Raw genomic sequence first — 23800 nt, forward strand, 5'->3', positions numbered from 1 at the left:
TATATATATTCATAAACATTGTCCTTTGCTTGTATATCTAGCTATATATTAACTACGGAGCTTACCTGTTCGATTTGGACTTCAAACAGTTCCTCTAGGTCGAGTGGTCCACAGCTAAAGAGTAGGCCATTGTTAAAACCTAAGGTACGGCATGCTGAACGACCATCATTACGAAGAACTACATTGTGGCCGCACGATTTGTTTAACTGATGGCTGGTACTCCCGCCGCCTAAAATGAAATGCGTTGAGCGAACGAACGATTATAACCATACATTACCAACATTCCGCAAAGTATTTAGATGTGGCACACTCGCATAGGCTAGCTTCGTTTAAACTGTACGAGTGTACTCGTTAACTACATATATATATATATATATATATATATATATATATATATATGTCCAAGTAGTCCACACGTTTTTATTGCAAAAATCTACTATAGCTAAGTGTCTACACAATCGTGTAGGAATTCTACCTTTGAAAAGACATTACTGACATTACACTCACTGAGGCATTACGGTCCCGATAATTTACAACTACTAAAAGCGAAACGTTTCCTCATTATGCAAATGAGCTTTATTCTCGGTAAAATAAAAAAAGAACAATAAATGACAAATGTACACTGACCCTTTTCTAAAGCTAATTGAGTTCCCCTGAAGCAAAGTGGCTTGTTTTGAAATAAGCCTTTTAACACCATAACACTTGAGCTTATAGACAACAACTGTTTTACGAAGTCGAAGAAAGTGACCAGTTCATTCTAGAAGCCTTTTTTAGAAGGCACAGAGCACACACACCTGTTCGAGCTTGTTGACTGAACGACATGCAAGCGTGTGTCAGGCCGCATGATAATCCTGAACTTTGAACTTGCTGATCAATGCTCTGTGCGGCATATACAACGCTAACACGTGCGCATTGGCCGTACATATCGATTACGGCCCACAATGTAGAAGGCATTCCGCTACACGCCTCTCCCATATCATGACCGTCTAAAATGCAACGTTGCCAACAAAGCACAGATACAAAAAAGAACCCGCAGTTAAGGTGGATGTAGAGATTCAAGCATACGGTTGTTGCCTTCAGTTTATGGTGCTCGTGTCGAGAATTAAATACGGTACCGTTCTTAATTATCTTACTCGCTCATAACTGATCATTTGTAGGAAACATATTCGCGGTTTACTTAAAGTATCACAGTTTAGCCCTTGAATGTATATATGTAGTGTTCAAATATTTCGGGAATCATAGGTCTGAGCAAAAAATTTATCGAGAAGAATCACATACTTACCAATAAAATAATGTAATGAGCCATCGTCTTTTCTCTGTACGCCCACCCGTGAGCCAACACGGACGAGATTTAAATCATACGCATAGTCGACACTAGTGGATGATCCTGCACACATCATAGTAGAGCCTGAGAGCATCCAGGTATCAGGTCGAGCATCTTTTGCAGTTGGCAGGAACTTCATTTGCTCAGGCGGAACCGACGTTACGCCTACCTCTAAGGAACCTTCCAAAAGTAAATAAGGCACGGATGAGATATTGAATTCAAATTTAAATAATAAAGGATACATAAATTGTTATTTACAACAATAAAAACAATTTTAGCTATTAAGCTCTCTTTATTTTTTTTAGGTCGTTGTATATAGCCTTACGGGTAGTCAACCAGCTAAATATGAAAATGCATGTATCTGTAGAAGAACTGAATCAAGTTCTGTAGTAATTTCTGATAATATAAAATACAAAGTCTAGTGGTTTGACCTTCGACCACTTATTGACCTTTCCATCGACCTTCCATTTCCTCGACAACGACCTCGAAAATCTCGTTATCATAAAGTGGCCGATCCGAAGTAACAATGGCTAAATTGAAGTCCTTGTAGGGATCTACACGAACAGCCGTTAAGCCCGAGTTAAGCACTAGAGCTTTTGCACCATGACGAGTCGTATGAAGACGAAGGAGGTCCGATCGAAAGTCTTCGATTAACGCTGCAACATTTATAACGTTTATAACCAATTTAGGTTGAAGGTAATATTAATCTACCGTCTCGAGTGGTAAATGTATTCGAGACCAATCGCAACAATCAAAAGGCTGAAGGTTTTTTAAAAATTATACTCTGTATATAGGCTTCAAGCTGAAAACAGTTGTTTTCAGCTTGAAGCCTAAGATGACAACTCACGTCTTTCTGGCTGAACAAGACTAACGACACATGTCTGAGGTGCTGGTCCACTGAGTAGCATAGAACCGACTCCCCAAAGCGGCAGTGGGGCAAGCTGCAGTGCAACGCCTAAGTCCCGGTCGTTGACACAAAAATGAACCGACGTATCCCGAGCTACGAATACACCAACCCGATCTCCCTTCTACAAGCCAGTTTTAACGACAACAATCGCACTTAAAAAAAAATAGCAGATAATACAATAATATACTGACGAACACATTAGTAGCCGTGAACTATAATTTAACTCGGGAACTTGGTAAAATGCGACTTGAACTTTGGGGGGTTCCAGTACGTAACATCATGAAATTAGAGAAAATACGCAAATAACCTTAAGTTGAGTGGCTACGTCACGGCCATAGTTCTTGTCGAAAAGTTGCCCATCGAGTGTCAGTCCTCTCGAGGGAAAAAACCATAGTCCGCTTTCATGAGAGACGCTACTCTCCGTTGTCGATGGAACACGCATTGCAACACCAATGGAAACGTGTGCTCCTAGCGGCAACGCCCTCAAACGGACAAGAAACGCCTCTCCAATTCGAAGTGATCGCTCTGACAGCAAAGTTGCGGACTGTACAGAGCCGCTGCTCCTGTATTATCATATAATAAACGATATGTGCAGGTAGATGTCATATATGAATCTATTGTTTAATAACAAGCTATCATCTAACAAAATATCATATCTTTTTAAACGTTAGAAAGAAATATTCAAATAAAATGTTTTGGAAAGAACAGACGTGGCATCTGCGGTCGAGTAGCTATGCTGCATACAAATTGAAATTCCTCTTAAATATGAAAATTTGCATGCATTGAGCATCATAGGCTTAGGATAGCTGGGTGAGACGTTAACCAACAATTGGCGAAAATAAATTTCCAGCTACATAAACATCGATATACCGTTGACACAAATTGCTGAATTGTCGCTTAAACTGCAAACTGATATTTTTTCTAACTGCGCCTTATTTTCCTTAACTATATACCTATATCGCAGTTTTCCGTAAGCCTACTTCTTCCCTCATATACATACACAAAAAGGGCAGTTCTCAAGTCAGTAGAAAATGCTACGGAATCAGTGGCCGCAAAACATAGTGGCCGTTGAAACCATTGCAATCGATCCTTAGAGTTCCATCCCATTGCTTGCTGGTCGTCATCCTGATCCTGCAAGCCAGAAGAGATGGCACGATGAATAGTATTAGTTTTTAGCAGCTGACTTTGTGTTTGTGTGATAGTGAAGCCCACAACACATGCACACATTTTGATTGTCATGCTTACCCAAACTCAAGCACTTGCTAATATATCATAATCCACCCTCGCGCTAGATGTGCGAAAAGGCTACCTAACGCTTTTGTCTGGTACTCTCAACCCACTAAAAGGGAACTCAAACTAAATTACTTTGAGTCCAAGCTTGTCGCAATTATTTTGTCGCCATTCCGTTCTCTTCTCATTCCGTTACACTGCACCACTTGTCTTATTCCTCTACATTGATTACCCCGTTCTTCTACCGAAAATAACCGTTAATTATTCATCCTTGAAGGTTATTTTGCTATTTCAAGATAAACTTCGTCGTGATCTTGCATATTCCCATAACTGGGCAGCTTGAAAACAATATAAATAAGAAATTTAACAGCAGAGATATTTTTCAGACACATTCAATCGTTTATTTCGACAAAACAGCATACGGCAAACTACATGATAAAAATGGGAAAGGCTGATTTTTTCGAAATATCAATTTTGTGTCAGTTATCCCCGTGAATGCAGTTATTTTCATCAATTCATTCAAGGTACTTAACGACATAGTTTCGTTTGTAGCTCAGTGACAAAATTCATCTGCAGTTAAGGTTGCGTGTGCGCTCATATACACTTATGTGCTTTATATTTTATGTATTATAGAAAAATCCTTACCTAAAAATCAATATTACTGAGCGACTCACCTCATCTGTCTGTTGCTGCTGTTGTGCTAGTTGTACTACAATAGATACTTGGGCTGACCGGCCGTATAAATCAACTACGCCATAAACTCCCTCCGGAACATCCGTCGCTGCAACCCCCTGATCAACTCCGTTGATCACAAAGTGCACATGCCCTCCAGAACGCCACACAACACCGACCCTGTCACCCACCTGTTCGTAGTGGCCATATTTTGTATTAGATAAATAGCTAGTGCAAGCTTTGAGTTACTAGTGGCTAATGTGTGGTGTTGGAAAATAATTGCTTTAGAAAGAATACGTTAGTAAGGTTTATCAGTGAAGAGCTAAAAAGCGGCAAGAAAAAACTATATACACTCAATGGACTGTAGAAACATCAAATAGTGAAAAGTTAGATTTAATAAAATACTTTTGGAATTCTAACAGGCCGATGACACACGCCTTCAGAAAAAAATATAGTGAAACTTTGTAAAACTCTGGCTAAGCTATAAATGTAGGCCAATAGGTACGATTAATATTTTTTTTTGTATTTATAGTTTCTCTAGCATGAAAAAGCTTTTAAAATATGTTGGGCAAAAATAAAAAGATTTGAGCTATAAAGGTGGCCTAATAAAAATTCATGCAACAAAAGACAATTTCCCAGAAAACTTCTTTGATCTGTCCCTTACCACACTTAATTAAAAAAAAATAAAACGTATTAAAGGAAAAGTATTAAAAAAGTTAAAGAACGGCGTGGACAAAGCTATCTAATAGGATCAGTAATAAACTGTCTAGAACTCGCATGTAGACGTTTCTTTATTCGGGTTGTTACTACGAAAAATATTTTGCATTCAATATAAGTTCAGTACAGAAGAGCAATGATAATATTAATAATTTTTACTACTCAATTTTAAACTCAGTGTACATATATTTACCCGTAAATGATCAAGATCAGTTGATGCGTACGCGGTCTTCGTTGTCATTCCATTAACTAGAATACCTAGACCGTTCATCATTATGGTTCCAGATCTGTAACCAGTGCATGTTATAAACATTTTTGAGATAGAATTAACTGCATTATCCTATCGCATACCTCCCATGCTGACTACGATTTTTTTTTGCTTCCGATGTAACAGAGATACTAAAAATTAAGAAACAATCAGAGCTATTTGTGCGAAATTAGATCTTGTATTGATATGCAGCTTGACATATGCATTGGCTTTACGTTTGGAAAACAAAACTTTATTACCAAATTGCGAATACTAAAATGTCTTTTACAAACCTTTGCTTTCTGACTGTTCCTTAAATTGTAAAAATCTTGAAAGAAAATTTGAAACACGTATATTTCAGTAACCATATGATTAGAAGCGAATTTTCAAATAACTATTTCTATATTGATAGTGGATAAAACTATAAATATGATTTTATACTCATAAATATTACCTTTTACTAACTAAATATGTCGCTTTAAGTCAACTTTGCGTGCATTTCAAGGAAGCAACTGCTGTATTTTTTGAACTGCTAGCATTAATAATAACAATTTACAAACCTCATACAAGTCATTGTTTCGGGAAAGTCGAGTTGTTCTGGACTATGACTAGTTACTCCAACCTCTAACGAACCGCTCCATTTCGTTACTAGGGCATCGATCCGAATCTCGAATAATTCGTTGTGTCTGTAAAAACCGCGTTGCAAATACGTCTATGAACGAAAATAAAGGATGCAGATCTTTTTAATGGGATGTTAAATCGGTCTCTATACGTCGTTCTTAAAGGAAAACGCAGTTTTCTTCAACCGCAAAAAAAGAAATCACTATTATAAACGGAAACAGTTCATAGTATCGAGGTTATTAAGGGGTGTTACTTCTTAAATGTACTACCTCAAAGGTCGATTACTCAGAATGACACCATGGTTAAACTGATCGATTGGGTGGATCCTCTCGGCTGACATAAGGTCCGGGGCTAGACGAATATTGCTGCCACATCGTTCATGGAACCGCAAAGGGCCTTCTGCAGTATCTTGCTCTCCCGAGGAACTACAGCAGGCCAGGTTTGATGCTCTTGAATTTTCTCGGGAATTCCCCATGAAATTCGTCGATGCGTTAAGCCGGCGCTTACCGACCGTCATGATGCGAGATGTAAAGGAATCGCTGGCTGAATTCTGGTATGCTATAGGAGGAGTAGTAAAATTATCAAACATGCAAGAAGCCACTTGTTCACGGTTGGACGCCGATGAAGAGGTTATCATTGGCAAAGCAAGAGAATTGGGTGAGGGTACCGCGAGTATATCTGTAAAACATATAATTTTCATTATTTAGCGTTCCATCCAGAAAGTTGCATAAAAACTGCATCAGTGAAACTGAGGTTACAGTATGAGTTTTGGATGTAAATATGTTTTTTTGAAGGTACATACTTCTAAACTAGATTAAAGACTCTTTAAGTTGACCTAAAATGTCTAACCTGACCTAAAATAAAATTTATAGACATAAATATACGCCACTAAGCCACTTACTCATATTCTCAACAGGTACGATATCATTAATAGATATTTGTACACACTTTCCATAGAGATCAAGCACGGCAAAGAGACGAGACGGAGTGTTACTAGCAGCTACCCCTTGATCTACACCGTTTACGACGAAATGAACACTCCCATTGCTTTGTCGAACGACTCCAACACGATCACCTTTTGCTAAATTATCCAAATTTGCCGTTCCTAAAAATTATATATAACATTTTTTAACACCACTCCGACTGGAAAATCAGTTAATCAAAGAATACTAGACACGGTAGCGTACCACAAAGAGTATTGTATGGCCTATATATCATTAGAGATCATCATATGGATTATATATCATTAGTAGATATGTATATCTCTGCCTAACATGTATTTGTCAAGAAAACGTCTATAGTTGACTGGTTAATGGTACTATCAATTTTAAAAAATATTCGCATGATCAACATAAAACATCGTGAAACCTAGTTATGTTTAAAATCTATATACGCGCCACAGATCAGGATTTTTTTACGTTGAATAAGATTTGAGAAACAAACAAATAGAAATATTTTACTCAGATTTTAACAATCATAACATACGCGACTAACTAAGACAATAATTTGTCAAAGTGTAAGATAATTCCCAAAGCAAATTCAACTCTTTAGGTTAGACATTAAATAGCGTACCATAGTTTTCAATAATTTGTTTGCCGTTATATAGGATGCACGTCCCAGTATAGAGCCACGTACATGCCTTCAAGTGGGCAGCCGAATCTGGTAATGTGTCGAGACCGCGGGGGTCTCTTGCGGTGACACCAAGCTGAATCGACCCTGTCCAAGTTGGAACCTAAATGTCAATGAAACAATTATAATGCAAAAATATAAATTTCACTATACGCGGCAATCAGGATGATATACTGTACATTTCATAAAGGTATGGGCGTATGTGTTATTTATGATGAAAAATATCCTTAAAATGCTTTAAAGTGCATTCCTTGTCATAAAAATTCAAATGGGACGCAGATTCGATATATCAGTTTACTATTTCTGACTATTTACGGACTATTTCTGGCACGACTTATGTTTAATATTAAATTGACATTATTCGGCTCACTAGAGCATCGATCGTCACGCTGACAAGTTCGTTGTCTTCGAGAGCCTGAGAAGTTAGTACGATGCCATTATTGAATTCCTGAACGGCGTTCCGTCGTGTTGCGCTCCTCCGGTCCTTACAAAGAGAAAAATCAGAAAAAGGTGTTGTCAGTAATCTTTTTTTAAGTGTTTTTTAATCATAATATAATGTGTCAGTTTTGGATGGGATATTTAGAAACTATAGGTTTCAGCGCTTAGTTAAATATAAGTAATATCAAAGAGCTTTTTGTTATTGACGGTACCACAAATAATGGTAAATAAGAAAATTTAAGGAAACACATAACTAAAGCCATATTGTGTTTTATTGTAGTTATGTGCAGTTATTTAGAAATCAAGAAGCTCCAATTCCCTCTCCACTGAAAAATTAAGAACACCGTTAAACCAAGTAACACCATTAGGTTGAATATGCTGAGCTTAGTGCGTTATATATGAGTCAGCTAGTTTTCCAACAGACAGAAGATCCTTTCTAAGCATAATCTATGAATGTAAAAGAAGACGGTGTAACTGCTTCCGGAAATAAACATTGACATTGGATTGGCAAACAGTTCACAAGAATTATTCTGTATGGAAAGCTTACATACTAAAACTATAAGATGTAGGTAATTTTTAGAAACTAGATTACTACCTCGTTTATTATTAGGAAATTATATAGCAATATAACGATAATTTCTTACTATAGGTCTCTACAGCGCATAGACTCATGCTAGAGTTTCCTTATTTGACTTATTTTACTTTTAGGATTTTTTTTTAAGGATTTAGGAAAATGTCTGCGAGGCTATTGTAATTTGAGAATCATCGGGGGAAAAGAATTTTAAGTTTCGAAGCATAAATGTGTATTAACCAGTAAAAAATCAAGAATAGTTGTAAGCAGAATCTCAAGTTTATACTTGTTTAAAACATCTCTAATAAAATTCGTCCAATTTAATACGCCACAAGCCGTACAAGAGACTCCATTAGGTAAAAACTGTTGTAACGAAGTCATATGCGCTAAAGAAAAACCAGTATATTTTAATCCTAGGGTAATGACATGTCATTATAGGGATACTTTATAGGATCAATAGAACCATTAATAAAAATATTTTTTTTTGTTAAAACGATTTCAATTATTCTATTGATATTATTATTATTGATATAATTTTAATCAAGACTTTAATCATACATAGGGTAACGCTTTATATAGAAGGGATCATATATTTTTTATCACCTTTACTTACCGCTGACACTGAAATGGAAGAACCACAAGGTTCCTGGACCAGCAGAATGGTCATCATTCAAGTTCACATCTGAAGCGTTCGCCCACTCAAAACGCACAATAACACCCCTTATACTAACGCGAAATTATTAATAGTGTTTCGTCAACACCTGTTCGAATTATGTCGTATAACACAAATTGATTTTCCATGTTGACTTTGTGTCTTCCTCCCACGCATAGATTTATATGGGAGTAAATGATATTATTAACGGCGCAGTACCTCAGTAAATTCTAGTAGCACGAACAATAATGTTTCCGCTGTTCCATTGCCATATGATATCTATAAGACACTGTCGCAGTTGTTCATTACATGAACTTCAGCCATTTCGCTGCCAGAAACATACGATCTCTATAGAATATTGTCCCAAAGTCAGCGAATTAGAAGATCAACGGTGGAATCTTAGCAGGATGATACTCCGCTGTTCACATTACCCAAAGAAAATCATCCGTTGTTCATAATCTGATTTCAGGGTTCGTCACCAAGTATCTCGCAAAAAAATTAATTTTAATGGAATATTTAAATAGTATATTTAAATAGCATATGTAGTATTTAAATAGAATATTAAGTATTCGCAATTATAGATCAGTGCTCTTTCTTATAGAGAAACCATCTCTCCCATACATGCGCCATACTTGACACTCGACAACAGCAAACCATCGACATGGAGATCCCACATATACGCTATTCTACTTCGACACATCCTGGAAGTATTTCAGGCGGGTCGTCTGGCAGGCGGCTTAATATTTGCGCGCTGTGCAATTCACTACATACAAACGTTGTGCTATATGAATATGTTGCACGGTAGCCCTAAACCAAAGTTCAAGCTGTAACTTGTACAATATTTCGGTCAACTCACTATATTTTTCTTATAGAATTGTTTTTGCGATGGATTTGGCACGAGTAAACAATTGCCCTGGTTTGATTGTAATTACTATTCTTTAAACAAAAACATTAATTATAATAATATAATCTGCCAGAAGAAAACTTTTTTTACGTAACTTTATAAAGTTCTTAGAAGTGATTTCTAATTAACCAAGCTTTCTTATGGATTGCTTTAGGTATCTAAAAAGAGTTTTGGGAGGGTATTTCACGTTACTTAACTCTACCAAAATTTTCACTCAAAGAAAAAACCTCGTATTAGTACTGCATTAACAGCTACGCAATGTTATGCCAGTTGATTATCCGAAATATCGTCGAGCACTTAAAACCATTGAATCGACTGTTAGAATGATGCATAGCATGCACTCAACCTCCAGCGCTGTGCCTGAGCATATAATACAGCAATGTAATAAATAAATATACCTAGTTCCCTTCGAGAAAAAAAGCTATGCGACTTGCATCGCAGAGTGATGAATTTCATACATCCAAGAATACTTTATAAATAATTTTAACTCTTCTGCCCTTCCTAAATAAATACAACTTAAAAAATAAATAAATTATGCTTAGTTGACTTAATTGTAGCAAATGCTCTGGAAAGTAAATTCCGAGTCACATATGGCCACTTATAATTTTTTTGCACAGCAGTACAAAGGAATACCTCGAAGTTGCGTGCAGTGCACGGTAAAAGTATTCGATTAATCTTATTCTATTCCTACGGACAAAGTAGCTTGAATGATAGGGCAGAGAATAATTTATTACAAACAAAACAATACTTTACAAAAACAAGTATTGCATACAACTTTTCGGTAAAAATGGAATGCGCAGCAATATTTATTTATGAAGTAAATATAGATATTATTTTAATGACAAACCAAGAGTATTCGCTGTTTCATCATCTTTCGCATCAATCCCAACATTCAGCTAGCATAATACAACGACCAGCTGAATGACGAAAGATCTCTAGAGATATCATACAAAAATGTAGGCCGGTTGCCCCAAGCACTTGTATTTTATTATTTTTGTGTTGTCTGGTAGCCACCACATATTGCAATGAAAAAAGTCAATAAATTTCTACAGTTCTCGGAAATTAATTTTTATACCATAGGCCAAGCACCAGAGTATCTGGGGGTTAGGTTACGAGAAAGCTATTTAGCGCAAAGATGGAACCAGGGTGATTGCCGTGTAAGCAAAAGTTAAAAAGTAAAGAAGAATGAGGGTCTTCCGAGGAAAACACAGCGGATGCTTTTTGAATAGGTAAATTCCTGTCCACATCGATCCTTGCAGCCATAGCTTCAGGTACAATGCTACCATGGGATGTTATGGTTGAGGAACGAAAAAAAGCGGGGAACAGACACCTGTCCAAGAAGAGGGTACAACACGCAAGCGGGACTGTGACGCTGAGACACGCTGAAAAGTTTGAGCAGCAAGAGTGGGCAAACGTAACAAAGGTCGTTGCCTGAAGTACGACGTTGATATGAAGGTCAAAGAGTACTACGGAAAGAACTTCCGAGGAACGACATAGAACTCAACGCAAGCCCTCGTTAGCTACTAATGTTTTCAAGAGTCCTTCGCAGAAAAAGAAAGGCGCCAAGTGGCTCATATATAGAATGCGACGGCGACGTGTGAGATTAAAAAAACTGGACCTTTGTGTAGGACAGACGGTAAGCTAATAGTATGTTTCAAGGTAGAAAGTTGAACAGTAATCTTTGAAACGTATAAGTACAATGGGTGCTTCAGTTAGTAGACGCTGGCCAAAATACCACATAACTGTGGCAAGCGCTCAGAAGTCAACGCCGGTGTTTATCATGCATGCGGCACCACTTCGGGGTTCGGTACTACTACGGGGTGATAAATTATTTTTCATAAAAAAACCCTCTTGGCTAAATATATAGGTGAGGTGTAAAGTTCACATAGAATAATAATGAAGAAAGCTTTCGCTCGCTGACATAAAATTTACATCAAAATATTTTAGTACCGTGAAGTTCTTGTTAAAACTCTTCAATTTTGAATGCTGGAAGCCAAGCGACATTTTCGAAAGGTTAGAGTGCTCTAATACACTGTAATTTAAATCAATTTGGCCAATACACCCCCTAAAAAGAAAATATGCGAACCATTGCACCAATGGTGGCATTTATTGTTCAGTTACTTCCAACTAGCAATTTCACAGTTTCAAGCGCATTTTCAAGCTTATTTTTGTGCTAAGAGAACGTTCAAATGCAAAACTTCGATACTTTGAGAACTGAAAAATAATTTGAAGTACGAACTAACCGTGAGTGGCTAGTGAATTTGCAAACAAAGATATTAGATACAAAACTAAGCTTTGACCATGAAGTCGTGGATAAGTGCTTAAGATTCTAATCCAGCTTATATTACACTATGCGATGCGTGGATTTAACCACCGAATACGAAACAAAAGGTTTTTATTCAAGGAACCCAACCTTCAATTGCCGATTATGCGATAGCCAGTGGTCGTCATGCTATTTTTTGATGATTATAGAAACTATATTGTACTTATCGTGCTCTCGTTCAATTTCATGTTAGTGTTTTCTGTGTACATTTGACTTGAAAATGTTTTTAGCGAAGAAATAAAATCGAAGTTTACGTCACTTTTGATTTATGCCTAGATAATACCTTAAAATATATTTATAGTACTGTTATCTAGGAAACGTCGCCGTACTTTACCCAGGAAAAATTAATTTTCCGTAGTGCCAGGAGTTGGAAAAATATAGCACAGTTTTTGATAGCAATTTCCAACCTCTACACTCAGCCAACCATGTAATGAAAATGTTAAGTAGAATTCATAAGCTTGACGTTACAATTTGAGAGTAAAAAATAGACAAAAATGTGCTGTTTAAGGTGAGGCAACTTATACTTTAATTCATTTTGTGTTCCGCCCTTTGGACAGCCACAGGGGTAAATACATTAAGAAAAAATATCTGTTTCGATAAAACAACTTTTTCAAAGCTAATATTTAAATAATGACACCTTGAATCAATATTCTTAATAAACAATATTATCGAAAAATAATTAAAGAATAAAAGAAAATTCTCAAATTATGACAAATGGATATGCCATTGTTACACGTATTGTCAAGTTGTGAGCCTAAAATGGCGCCACTAGTGGTAGTGATCGCCATTTCGAACTGAAATGTCGAAATCTTACTACGCGTAAAGCCTGTTTTTAATTGCGTCGCTATCGAAAAAAAAGTGTAAAACTCCGGCGTTTATCTCTATATGCAAACAAAAAATTGCGGCCAGAAGAGTTCAAGAAAATTCACTTTTTACATGGTCTATAAATGCTGAGAATCTCTATCTAACAGAACGGTAATCTAGGGATTCGCGCTCAGTCAGAGTAGGAACATATTCTTACGGGCTTATGGTGGGCATGTGCGGTAAAAAAAACTAATTATTCGTTGAAGAAAACGACAAGCTAATTACAGCGGACGCAAGAAATTCTTCATCGGAATATGCTGCACGAAGTGCGCGGCAATTATAAATGCCCTTGGTTACCCAAAATTCATAGTCGATGTTATTTCGAGTTCTTACCCAGCTTTAAAGAGTGCAAGGGGAAACTCCTATATGTTAGGTTACAAAACACACAACAAAAAATATTTCTTATGGGCCAGAAATAAATTTAGAAGAAAAACACAAAAATGTGTACCTAATGATATTAGTAGTCAGATTGAGAGTCTAAAGGTTATTTTTTAAAAACGAATATGTCGGATACCTTACAAAAATTTCAGGTCCGCTTTTTATATAAAAATTCGGAGCTCAGTAGCAAAAGTTAAGAGATGTTCTCATAAAGTTGTTCTGTAAAGCAGTTTGGAACAAGAAATTTTTTATTCTTTCTCAATGAGAAAATTATACTGCTGGTACAAAGCTCAATCGAAAAAAGACTACTGGTCCGTCCACTATTTTAGCACCGATAAACATTTATAATCTGGCTCGCTCTTAACATTTTTTTCATATACATTTGGAAACTGAATTAAAACGTACTTAAAAAATACCCGCTAAAATATTTAGTGCTATGAGTTTTATTGTTGATAAAATACTTACAGCATCCTATGAACTCCGTCTCGCCAGTAGAGTCGTTTCCGTATTTCTTCACTTGTAATAAATCAACAAACGGGAAATTTTTTCTTTTTTCTATTTTATCTTATATATTGATTAGGTGCGTTTTATGGCATTACTTGAAAAATGCGATTAGGTACAGAGAGGATTAGAAGATTGATCAAGAAGCAACTATTTATATTTTATAAAGATTTTCATGTCTTTGATTTAGAAAGGTTGGTAGAAAAAATATCCTCGACACAGAGTATCTAATGTAATTAAAAATAAAAGTTATTCGAGCTGAGTTTAAAGTATACTTTCACATGGCTAATAGAGGTTACAGTGAAATCTCCCAAGAGACATAAATTTACTACGATATATTTGTACGTAAAGCCTCATATACGAGGTATCATAGAATACTGCAGAAAACAGATGTTGGATTTGCATATTTTGATAAGCGTATAAGTGCAGTTTATTTACAAATGTTGTGGCTTATTTTTGACTGCAATGGGATTAGTACCTGACGTAGTTAAATTTCTATTAATTCAGACCTCAAAGCCCCACGTGGATGGAAAAGCGATACAAATCCATTACCTGCCACCATTAGGAGTTAGCACAATAAACCGCCATAAAGACTACAGACAGAACAACATATCTACAGGTAGGAAAAATTCAAATATTATTTTTAAAAAGTGACAAGAGAAATATATAACACAAATAACAAAGCAAGAACAGCAACATCAGTCAGCCGATTTTGATTTAATAAATACTTATTTATCAGTAAGAAAATATGTTTTACGGCTTGTACATACAGTCCGAAATATTTGACGCATTATGTCTTACTCTTTCTGACCCTCAACGGAAAGGAAAAGAAACTTATTTCGCTAATGTAGGCGTTAAGGATCCTTCTTTACACTGTAAAAACCTTTTATCTAAAAGGACCTTGCTTACAACTACAGTGTCAATATATCAGGATATCTTTAGAGGAGAGGGTAGATTTTTATGTATATCTTCGTTGGCAATGTGTTGTGACAGTTTATCTTTGCACATTCTTTATCTAAGGAGTTTTACAGGTAGGTAAATTAATTCATTAGAGGTTTCAAATGACGCACTTAGATGCACTCATTGCAATTAGCTGAATACGATGAACTTCTGAACCTGAATTCAAAACCTGTTATGTACAAAGCAGTTAGATAATAGCTGATTGTCATCATAGTAAACACCAATGACACTTCAAGTAGTCCTAACGTTCGCACGTTTTGGAAAATTGTATTTATGGTTAGATAAGCACTTCTCTGCTTGAACATTCAATAGAGTCTAACAAGTTGGTTCTCGTGGTTTAGAAAGACCGACAAAGAAGAAGTCTGAACCCTCGTGCAAGTTTTTCTCGATTGCAAGTAATTAGCTTTACGTATGTGAACTACAGTGCGTCTGCGAACCAACTTATTTGTTGTAAAAGTCAATCCAATATAGCGAACGTATTATTTCTGTATTTTCAGTAAGATATTAAAAAAATCCTTTTCACACCTGTTGTATACTAAAATCTTCAGCAGTAGTTCAGTAATTAAAATCAATCCAAAAAACGCTTAAATGGTTGCTATAGACTAAAATTAGGAATAACATCGATTCACGTAATAAGAAGGAATAAAATAAGTAAAGACAACTGTTTTAAAAAAGCGCCTCGTATTTGTGGATACAATTGTCACTCAATTGTAGAAGTAAATATCCTTAAATTAACGAAGTAGAGAAAATAAGGCTAGTTTCCTTAATCAAACGACAGTAGAAATTTCGCCTCTGCCGTAATTGCTAATAAACTAGATAAAACGCATTATAACAGCAAGAGAATTCTATAACTATTTATTCATTGTCGAGGGGCAGACGAATTTATTATTATTTTTATAGAAGAATAGTTAAGAATATTAAGATATGTATCAATAAAAATAAATAGCCCAAATACAGGTCTTTTTTTATATATATACATACCATACTGCGAGTTCTGGCACCACACCATTAGCAAAGATTGTATTAGGTATACGATTTTGCACAGTAAGCGTAATAATAATAATGATACTAGTATAAGATGATCTATTATTCTAAAGAAAAACTGCCCCTTCCCCGTTTTATAACGATTTTTGTTCACCTAAAGCATTTGTAACATAGCTGTTGGATTTTCTATTGGTTCTTCCATTTCGATCATTGAAAATGATTTCAATAAAATTATCATCTAGCCAAACAAACCTTTTGTTTCTGAATACAAAGGCTAAATTGGTCACTGAATTGTAACGAAAAAGAAAACCGAAGCAAACATTTGCTTAAAGCAAATATTTAATCAGATATATTTTCTTATATTTGCCCACAGGGCCTTCCTCAAATATTTTTACACGTGATTTCATAGGATCAAATAAAACGCCCGTATCTAGAACCGTACTGGTCATTGAGGACCAACCTCTCGTTTTTCTCTACCTAAATTTCGTATGGGCATTATTATTACTAGATTCGGCATGGTGTTTCTGGTGATCACAATACAAGAAGGACAAACCCACTCCTCCATGATCAAAAAGTTTTTATATCTGTACTTATGCTAAAACTGATAGAAGATAAAAGAAAATAAGAATTCATATATGAAAAGCTTAGATGCAACCAAAATCTATAACAATAGGTTACGCAACACCTTTTGACTATCGAGCACTAGTTATGTAAATTCTATGCAAAATGTCTATTACGCATAAATGACTATTCGTCTTTTTATTTTACCCGTGTTATCGTAGTGTTAATATAGTGAAACTGATAACCTTCCCGATACACCTTCTTGATAAAACAATGATGGTTAATATGATACTGAGTCAAACACACACAAGAGAAATATACTAGCATATTACCTGCTAAATAATAATACATTTTACTGTATATCAATCAATAAAAAAAAAAAAGTCAATAAAAAGTATATGTAACTTTCGCTGACGTTTACGATACTACGGTTAAGTATGTATCAAGATGGCTGTCTTCAAAAGGAAGATTAGCATACGTCGTTTTGACGCTTAAACCGCTCCATTTGTTTTTTTTTGTTTCTCAAAACTGATTTTTTTTCTCCATTTATAGTGTAAATAGAGGAACGGCAAACTGCTAGCTCAGGCTCATAGCTAAAGCAATTGGATATAGCTCTTGAATCACTTCTTAATTCAAAGATTTAGATTCCTAGCTCTATAATTTTTTTTTGCTTTTCATTATAAACATCCTTGGGTTAATGCATGGTTACACTAATTTTAAAAATAATATGAAGCTAATCAAACGTGTTGCATGCTATGTCTTATAGGCCCGGTGGAATATGCATAGATATGCAACATTAATATTGTAGTATCATTAAATTATTTGTGTAGGTTAGCGTTATTTATGAGTGAGCTAGTTTTCTAACAAGCAGAATTTTTTTTTACATATATTCTATCAATGGAAAAAAATATCCGGCAATCTTTATTACGGAATATCTTAGTGTGGACACTGGTATTCTGACGTATTAGCAGTCCATTTGGGAAACAAACCGCATTCCCCTCTGTAACAAGTTATCTGGGCAATTAACTTGGCGATTATTTTGGGTATAAACTTCCAAACTTGTAGTATTCTTTTGGATTCCTGAATGGCGATATAATCAGTCTCATCTGATATTCCGATCCAATGGTGCATTATTGTTGGTCACCGTTTTCTAATAATAATAACTCAAAACCATCAAGAGCGGCAGAACGGTCATGGTGTAGTAATCGAGAAGTAGAAAAAAGGTAAAACCCATGTATTAACGAATGTATGTGTCAAAACGGGCTATTTTAAAAACACAAAAATAAGTTGGCAAGTTGCGTAAACATTTTTTGTTTTATAGCAAAATTTTATTTATTCTTTTCATCAGGGAACTTTATGCATTTTCACAACACATAAAAGTAACAAAGATATTTTTAAAAAATTAAAGGTTCCGAAAATGTAACGAGTTCTTCGTTGCGGATAGAAATACATTAAATCGTGTTCATTTCTGCCTTCGTTCCTCTTCGGTGAAGAAATGGAAAACGACTTAGGTAGTCTCTACTAAAATCTACCGAAGTAGATAATAACCACTTAACAAAATACAACAATTTTCTCTATTAGTTTACTGTATGTGTACTTCACGTAAAGCCTTTTGGTCTGAACCTCTTAATCTACAGCGTTTAATCGCGTGTTTCAGGGTTAGGAGTAAGCGAGAGGAACTTTTAAGGCGCTTATAATTGAAATATTATTGAGGATGAAAATCTTAGTGAAGCTCAATTTCAACCTTTTTTAAGGAATCGATGTTGACATTTAATATTGGATTGGAGATCGATTCCATAGAAAGAAGACTCATATGCTGAATTAAAAAAAAAAAACTTGAGGTGTGGGTCCTTTCTGAAAGCAAAATTACTACCTCGTTCAATCAAATGTTAGGAAATTAGGTAACAATATAATGATACTGTTTCACTATAGATCTCTCCTACAGATAAACGTACTGACCCAAGACAGAACCTGCTTACTTACTGCACATAAAACTATATTTTACTGGAGTACTATACAAAATCCGCAACTACGCTGAATGTTACTAGAAAATTTCCGAAGAAAAAGAAATTCTTCAAGTTTTAGAAGTCAAGCATCGATCGCAAATTGAAAAACTAAATAGTTATAAGTAGAATCTCTAGTTTATACTTCCCTAAAACATCTCTAATAAAATTCTTCCAATTCAAGACGCCGCAGGCCGTGCAAAAGACTCCATTAAGTGAAAACTGTTTTAAAACATGTAATGAAGTCATATGCGCTAAAGAAAAACCAGTATATTTTAATCCTAGGGTAATGACATGTCATTATAGGGATACTTTATAGGATCAATAGAACCATTAATAAAAATATTTTTTTTTGTTAAAACGATTTCAATTATTCTATTGCTTATCCAATTTTAATCAAGACTTTAATCATACATAGGGTAACGCTTTATATAGAAGGGATCATATATTTTTTATCATCTTTACTTACCGCTGACACTGAAATGGAAGAACCACAAGGTTCCTGGACCAGCAGAATGGTCATCATTCAAGTTTACATCTGAAGGGTTCGTCCACTCAAAATGCACAATGACACCCTTTACACTAACGCGAAATTATTAAGTGTTTCATCAACACCTGTTCGAATTATGTCGTAGTATAATACAAATTGATTTTCCATGTTGACTTTCTGTCTTCTTCCCACGCATAGATTTAGATGGGAATAAATGTTTTCATTAACGGCGCAGTACCTCAGTAAATTCTAGCAGCACGAACAGTAATGCCTTCGCTGTTCCATTGCCATATGATATCTATAAGACATTGTCGCAGTTGTTCATTACATGAACTTCAGGCATTTTACTGCCAGAAACATATGATCTCCATAGAATATTGTCCCAAACTCAGCGAATTAGAAGATCAACAGTGGAATCTTAGCAGGATGATACTCCGCTGTTCACATTATCCAAATAAAATCACCCGTTGCTTCATAGTCTGATTTCAAGGTTCGTCGCAAAGTAACTCGCAAAAAAAAAATGTTTAATGCAATATTTAAATAGTATCACTTAAGTGTTTGCAACTATAGATCAGTGCTGTTTCTTATCAAGAAACCATCTCTCCCATAATGCGCCATACTTGACACTCGCAAACCATCGACATGGAGATCCCAGATATACGCTATTTTACTTCGACACATCCTGGAAGTATTTCAGGCGGGTCGTCTGGCAGGCGGCTTAATATTTGCGCGCTGTGCAATTCACTACATACAAACGTTGTGCTATATGAATATGTTGCACGGCAGGCCTAACCCAAAGTTCAAGCTGTAACTAGTACAATATTTCGGTCAACTCACTATATTTTTCTCATAGAATTGTTTTTGCGATGGATTTGGCACGAGTAAACAATTGTCTTAGTTTGATTGTAATTATTATCCTTTAAACAAAGACATTAATTATAATAATATAACTAAAAACTCTATAAGAGTTTTTTAGAAATGACTTCTAATTAACCTAGCTTTCTTATGGATTGCTTCAGGCATCTAAAAAGAGTTTTGGGAGGGTATTTCGCGTTATTTAACTCTACCAGGACTTTCATTTAAAGAAAAAAACCTCATATTAGAACTGCATTAACAGCTACGCAATAAACGAATGTTATGCCAATCGATTATCCGAAATATCGTCGAACACTTAAAATCAGTGAATCGACTGTTAAAATGTTGCATAGCATGCACGGAATCTCCCGTGCTGTGCCTGAGCACATAGTACAGCAGTGTCATAAACAAATATACCTAATTCCTTTTGAAAAAAAAGAGAGCTGCACGACTTGCACCGCAGAGTAGTGAATTTCATAAATCCAAAAATACTTTATATATAATTTTAAAGTTAATTCTTCCGTGCTTTCTCGGAATAAATAAATAAATTATGCCTGGTTTCCTTAATTATGGTAAATGCCCTGAAAAGTAAATTCCGAGTCATACATGGCCACTTATAATTTTTCTACAGCAGTAAAAAATATCTCGAAGTTGTGTGCAATGTATGGTAAAAGTATTCGATCGATTCTATTGTTACAGACGAAGTGGTTGGAATGATAGGACAGAGAATAATTTATTTATAAAAACAAGTATTGCATACAACTTTTCGGTAAAAATGGAGTGCGCAGCAATATTTATTTATGACGTAAATATAGATATTATTTTAATGACAAACCAAGAGTATTCGTTTCATCATCTTTCGCATCAATCCCAACATTCAGCTAGCATAATACGACGACCAGTCGAATGACGAAAGACCTCTAGAGATATCATACAAACATATAGATCGGTCGTTCTAAGCACTTGTATTCTGTTATTCTTATGTTGTATGGTGGACAGTACATATTGCAACGAAAAAAGCCAATGAATTTCTAAAGTTTTCAGAAATTAATATTTATACCGTAGGCCAAGCAGCAGAGTATCTCGGGGTCAAGTTACGAGAAAGCTATTTGTCGCAAAAATGAAATCAGCACGATTGCCGTCTACGAAAAACCAAAACTCAAGAAGAATAAGGGTCTTCCGAGGAAAACACTGTGGGTGTTTTTTGAATAGGTAAAGGATTTCTGTTTACGTTGACCCTTGTACCCATGGCTTCAGATACGAGCTTACCATGAGATGTCACAGTCAAAAAAAACGAGAAGAAATGTGGAATAGACACCTGTCCAAAAAGAGGGTAGGGCGAACACGCTACGAAGTTTGTGCAGCAGGAGCGAGCAAACGCAACAAAAGTCGCTGCCTGAACTACGACGTTGATATGGGGATGAAAGAGTACTACATAGCACTTAACGCAAGCTCTCGTTAGCCACTGATGGTTTCAAGAGTCCTTCGTAAAAAGGAAAAGGCGCCAAGTGACTCATACATAGAATGCGACGGCGACATGTGAAATAAAAAAACAGGACCATTGTTTAGGACTGACGCTGAGGTAGTAGTATGTTTCAAGGTAAAGAGAGGTGAGCAGTAATCTTTGAAATGTATAGGTACACCGGGTGCTTCAGTTAGTGGACGCTGGCTAAAACCCTACATAACTGTGGCAAGTGCTCAAAAGTCAACCCAGTGTTTATCATGCATGCGGTACCACTTCTGCAAAAATTGTAGAACATTTTTCATAAAAAACCCTTTTGACTAGATATATAGTTGAAGTGGAAAGTTCACACAGAACAATAATAACGAAAGCCTTCGCTCGTTGACATAAAAGTTGTATTAACGTAATATGATGGAGACTCCGTGTTTTATTTTAGTACCACGAAGTTTCTGTTAAAACTCCTTCATCTTGAACGTTGGCAGCCAAGCGACATTTTCAAAAAGCTATGGTATTCTAATACACTGTATTTTAAATCAATTTGGCCAATACACTCGTTGAAAAGAAGGTATGCGAATCATTGCACCAATACTAGCACTGATTTTTCAGTTACTTCTAACTAGCAATTTCACACGTACGCCTTTGCGCACTTTCAAGCGTTATTTTGGTGCTAAGAGAAAGTTCAAATGCAAAATTTTGATACTCTGAGAATCGAAAAGTAATTCGAAGCTAACACGAACTTACCAAGAGTAGCTAGTGAATTTGCAGACAAAGATATTAGATACAAAACTAATGTTTAACCATGAAGTCGTGGATATGTGCTTAAGATTCTAAGTCAACTTATACTACACTATGCGATGCGTGGATTCCACCATCGAATCCGAAAAAACAGGTTTTTATCACGGGATTCGACTTCCGCTTGCCGATTATGCGAAGTCATCATGCCATTTTTTCATGATTATGGAAACTGTATTGTGCTAATCATGCTCTCATTTAATTTCATGTTAGTGTCTTGCGTGCATATTTAACTTGGTTAATAGAAAATGTTTTTAGTGAGAAAATAAAATCGAAGGTGATGCCAATTTTAATTTGTGTTTATATAATAACTTGAAATATATTTGTAGTACTTTTATATATGTATACTTTTATATACTTTTATATATATATTTTCGTAAGTTTGACGTTACAATTTGAGAGTAAAAAATAAACAAGAATGTGCTGTTTAAGGAGAAGCAACTTATACTCTAATTCATTTTGTGTTCCATTGTTTGGGCAATTACAGTGGTAAGCACATTGAGAAAAAAGATCTATTTAGATAAGACAATTTTTTCAAAATTAATACTTAAATAATGCTACCTTGAAAACAGTATTTTTAATAAACAATATGATCAAAGAATAATGAAAGAATAGAAAAAAACTCTCAAATTATGACAAATGAATATGTCATTATTACAAGTTATTATTGTCAAGTTGTGGACCTAAAACATAACCCCACTAGTGGTAACGATCGCTGTTTTGAACCGAGTTGTTGGAATCTTACTACGCGTAAAACTCGTCTTAAATTTTGTCACTATCGAAAAAGGTGTAAGACTGCGGCGCACATTCTTGTTAAAACAACGATAATTGTTATGATATTAAGTCAAAACATATAAGAAATGATTCCCTCACTGTGAAGTACATGCCAATAGAAACATACTAGCATAAACATAAAGTACACATACTTTATTGTATTATAAAATTTGTATATGTATATATTTATATGTGTTTGCTTGCTAATATTTACGGTACTACAATTAAGTGTGTATACAGATGGCTACCTTCAAGAGGAAAATTAGCGTACGTAGTTTAAACTCTTAAACCGCTCCATTCAGTTGTTTGTTTTCTAAAAGCTGACCTTTTTCTCAGTTTATAATGTACATAGAGGGACTGCAAAACTGCTTGCTCAAACTCATAGTTAAAGTAATCACTTTTTTCTTAAGAACTTTAAATAAGCAGACTTCCAGTACTTTAACTAGATACGTCTAATAGACCTTTTTCTGAATAGTAAAATCACAGGTAATTAGTCACTATTCACTTAGATATCGATGTGAATTTATTACGCGATAAGTTATGATAAACGAGCAAAGATACAAAGTAAGACATAAAATATGGTTGTGCAATATGTGGTACAATCTATATACTGAGTTTATCATAGGACTTGAAAATATAAGCCAAGATACGAAAGATCGTGGAAAATGTTAGGATTTTTCAGTCCTACTATTACTACATACTGGTTGTATTTTTATGACATTTTAATACCTCTAACATTTAGTAGCGTTTAATACAAGTAAAACCATACTATCATTGAAATTCCGTAACGTTTGTAAAGTTTTGTATTTTTGTATTCCTTTATAATTGCCGTAAAGGAGAGCTTGCTATTTTACTAATTTTTTTAATTTTATTTTTGCAAACGTTTACTTTTTATGCTAACTTTATACGTTCAAATTGCAAACCTTGATTATTGGTATTAT

At 35.3% G+C, this 23800-nt stretch overlaps 1 protein-coding gene across 2 annotated transcripts in view; it reads right to left on the minus strand.

Annotated features, from left to right (window-relative positions):
- Positions 1-9611, minus strand: part of Neurl4 (neuralized E3 ubiquitin protein ligase 4) — a 19859-nt gene extending 10248 nt beyond the window's left edge. Inside the window, exons 1-15 of one of the 2 annotated variants that reach the window (XM_022830438.2) lie at positions 8970-9589; positions 7718-7831; positions 7291-7450; positions 6620-6823; positions 5988-6396; positions 5658-5783; positions 5044-5137; positions 4136-4324; positions 3232-3362; positions 2539-2794; positions 2172-2352; positions 1774-1980; positions 1283-1504; positions 795-986; positions 66-229 (exon numbers count right to left, since the gene is read on the minus strand). In XM_022830438.2, the coding sequence (XP_022686173.1) occupies positions 66-229; positions 795-986; positions 1283-1504; positions 1774-1980; positions 2172-2352; positions 2539-2794; positions 3232-3362; positions 4136-4324; positions 5044-5137; positions 5658-5783; positions 5988-6396; positions 6620-6823; positions 7291-7450; positions 7718-7831; positions 8970-9026 (2706 nt within the window). In that variant the 5' untranslated portion in view covers positions 9027-9589. Of the gene's footprint in view, positions 1-65; positions 230-794; positions 987-1282; positions 1505-1773; positions 1981-2171; positions 2353-2538; positions 2795-3231; positions 3363-4135; positions 4325-5043; positions 5138-5657; positions 5784-5987; positions 6397-6619; positions 6824-7290; positions 7451-7717; positions 7832-8969 lie in introns of both variants that reach the window. The other variant, XM_086967622.1, reaches the window with a different exon arrangement.
- Positions 9612-23800: the final 14189 nt, after the last annotated feature.

Source organism: Varroa jacobsoni, unplaced genomic scaffold (assembly GCF_002532875.2).
Source record: "Varroa jacobsoni isolate VJ856 unplaced genomic scaffold, vjacob_1.0 scaffold_274, whole genome shotgun sequence".
Lineage (NCBI taxonomy): Eukaryota > Metazoa > Arthropoda > Arachnida > Mesostigmata > Varroidae > Varroa > Varroa jacobsoni.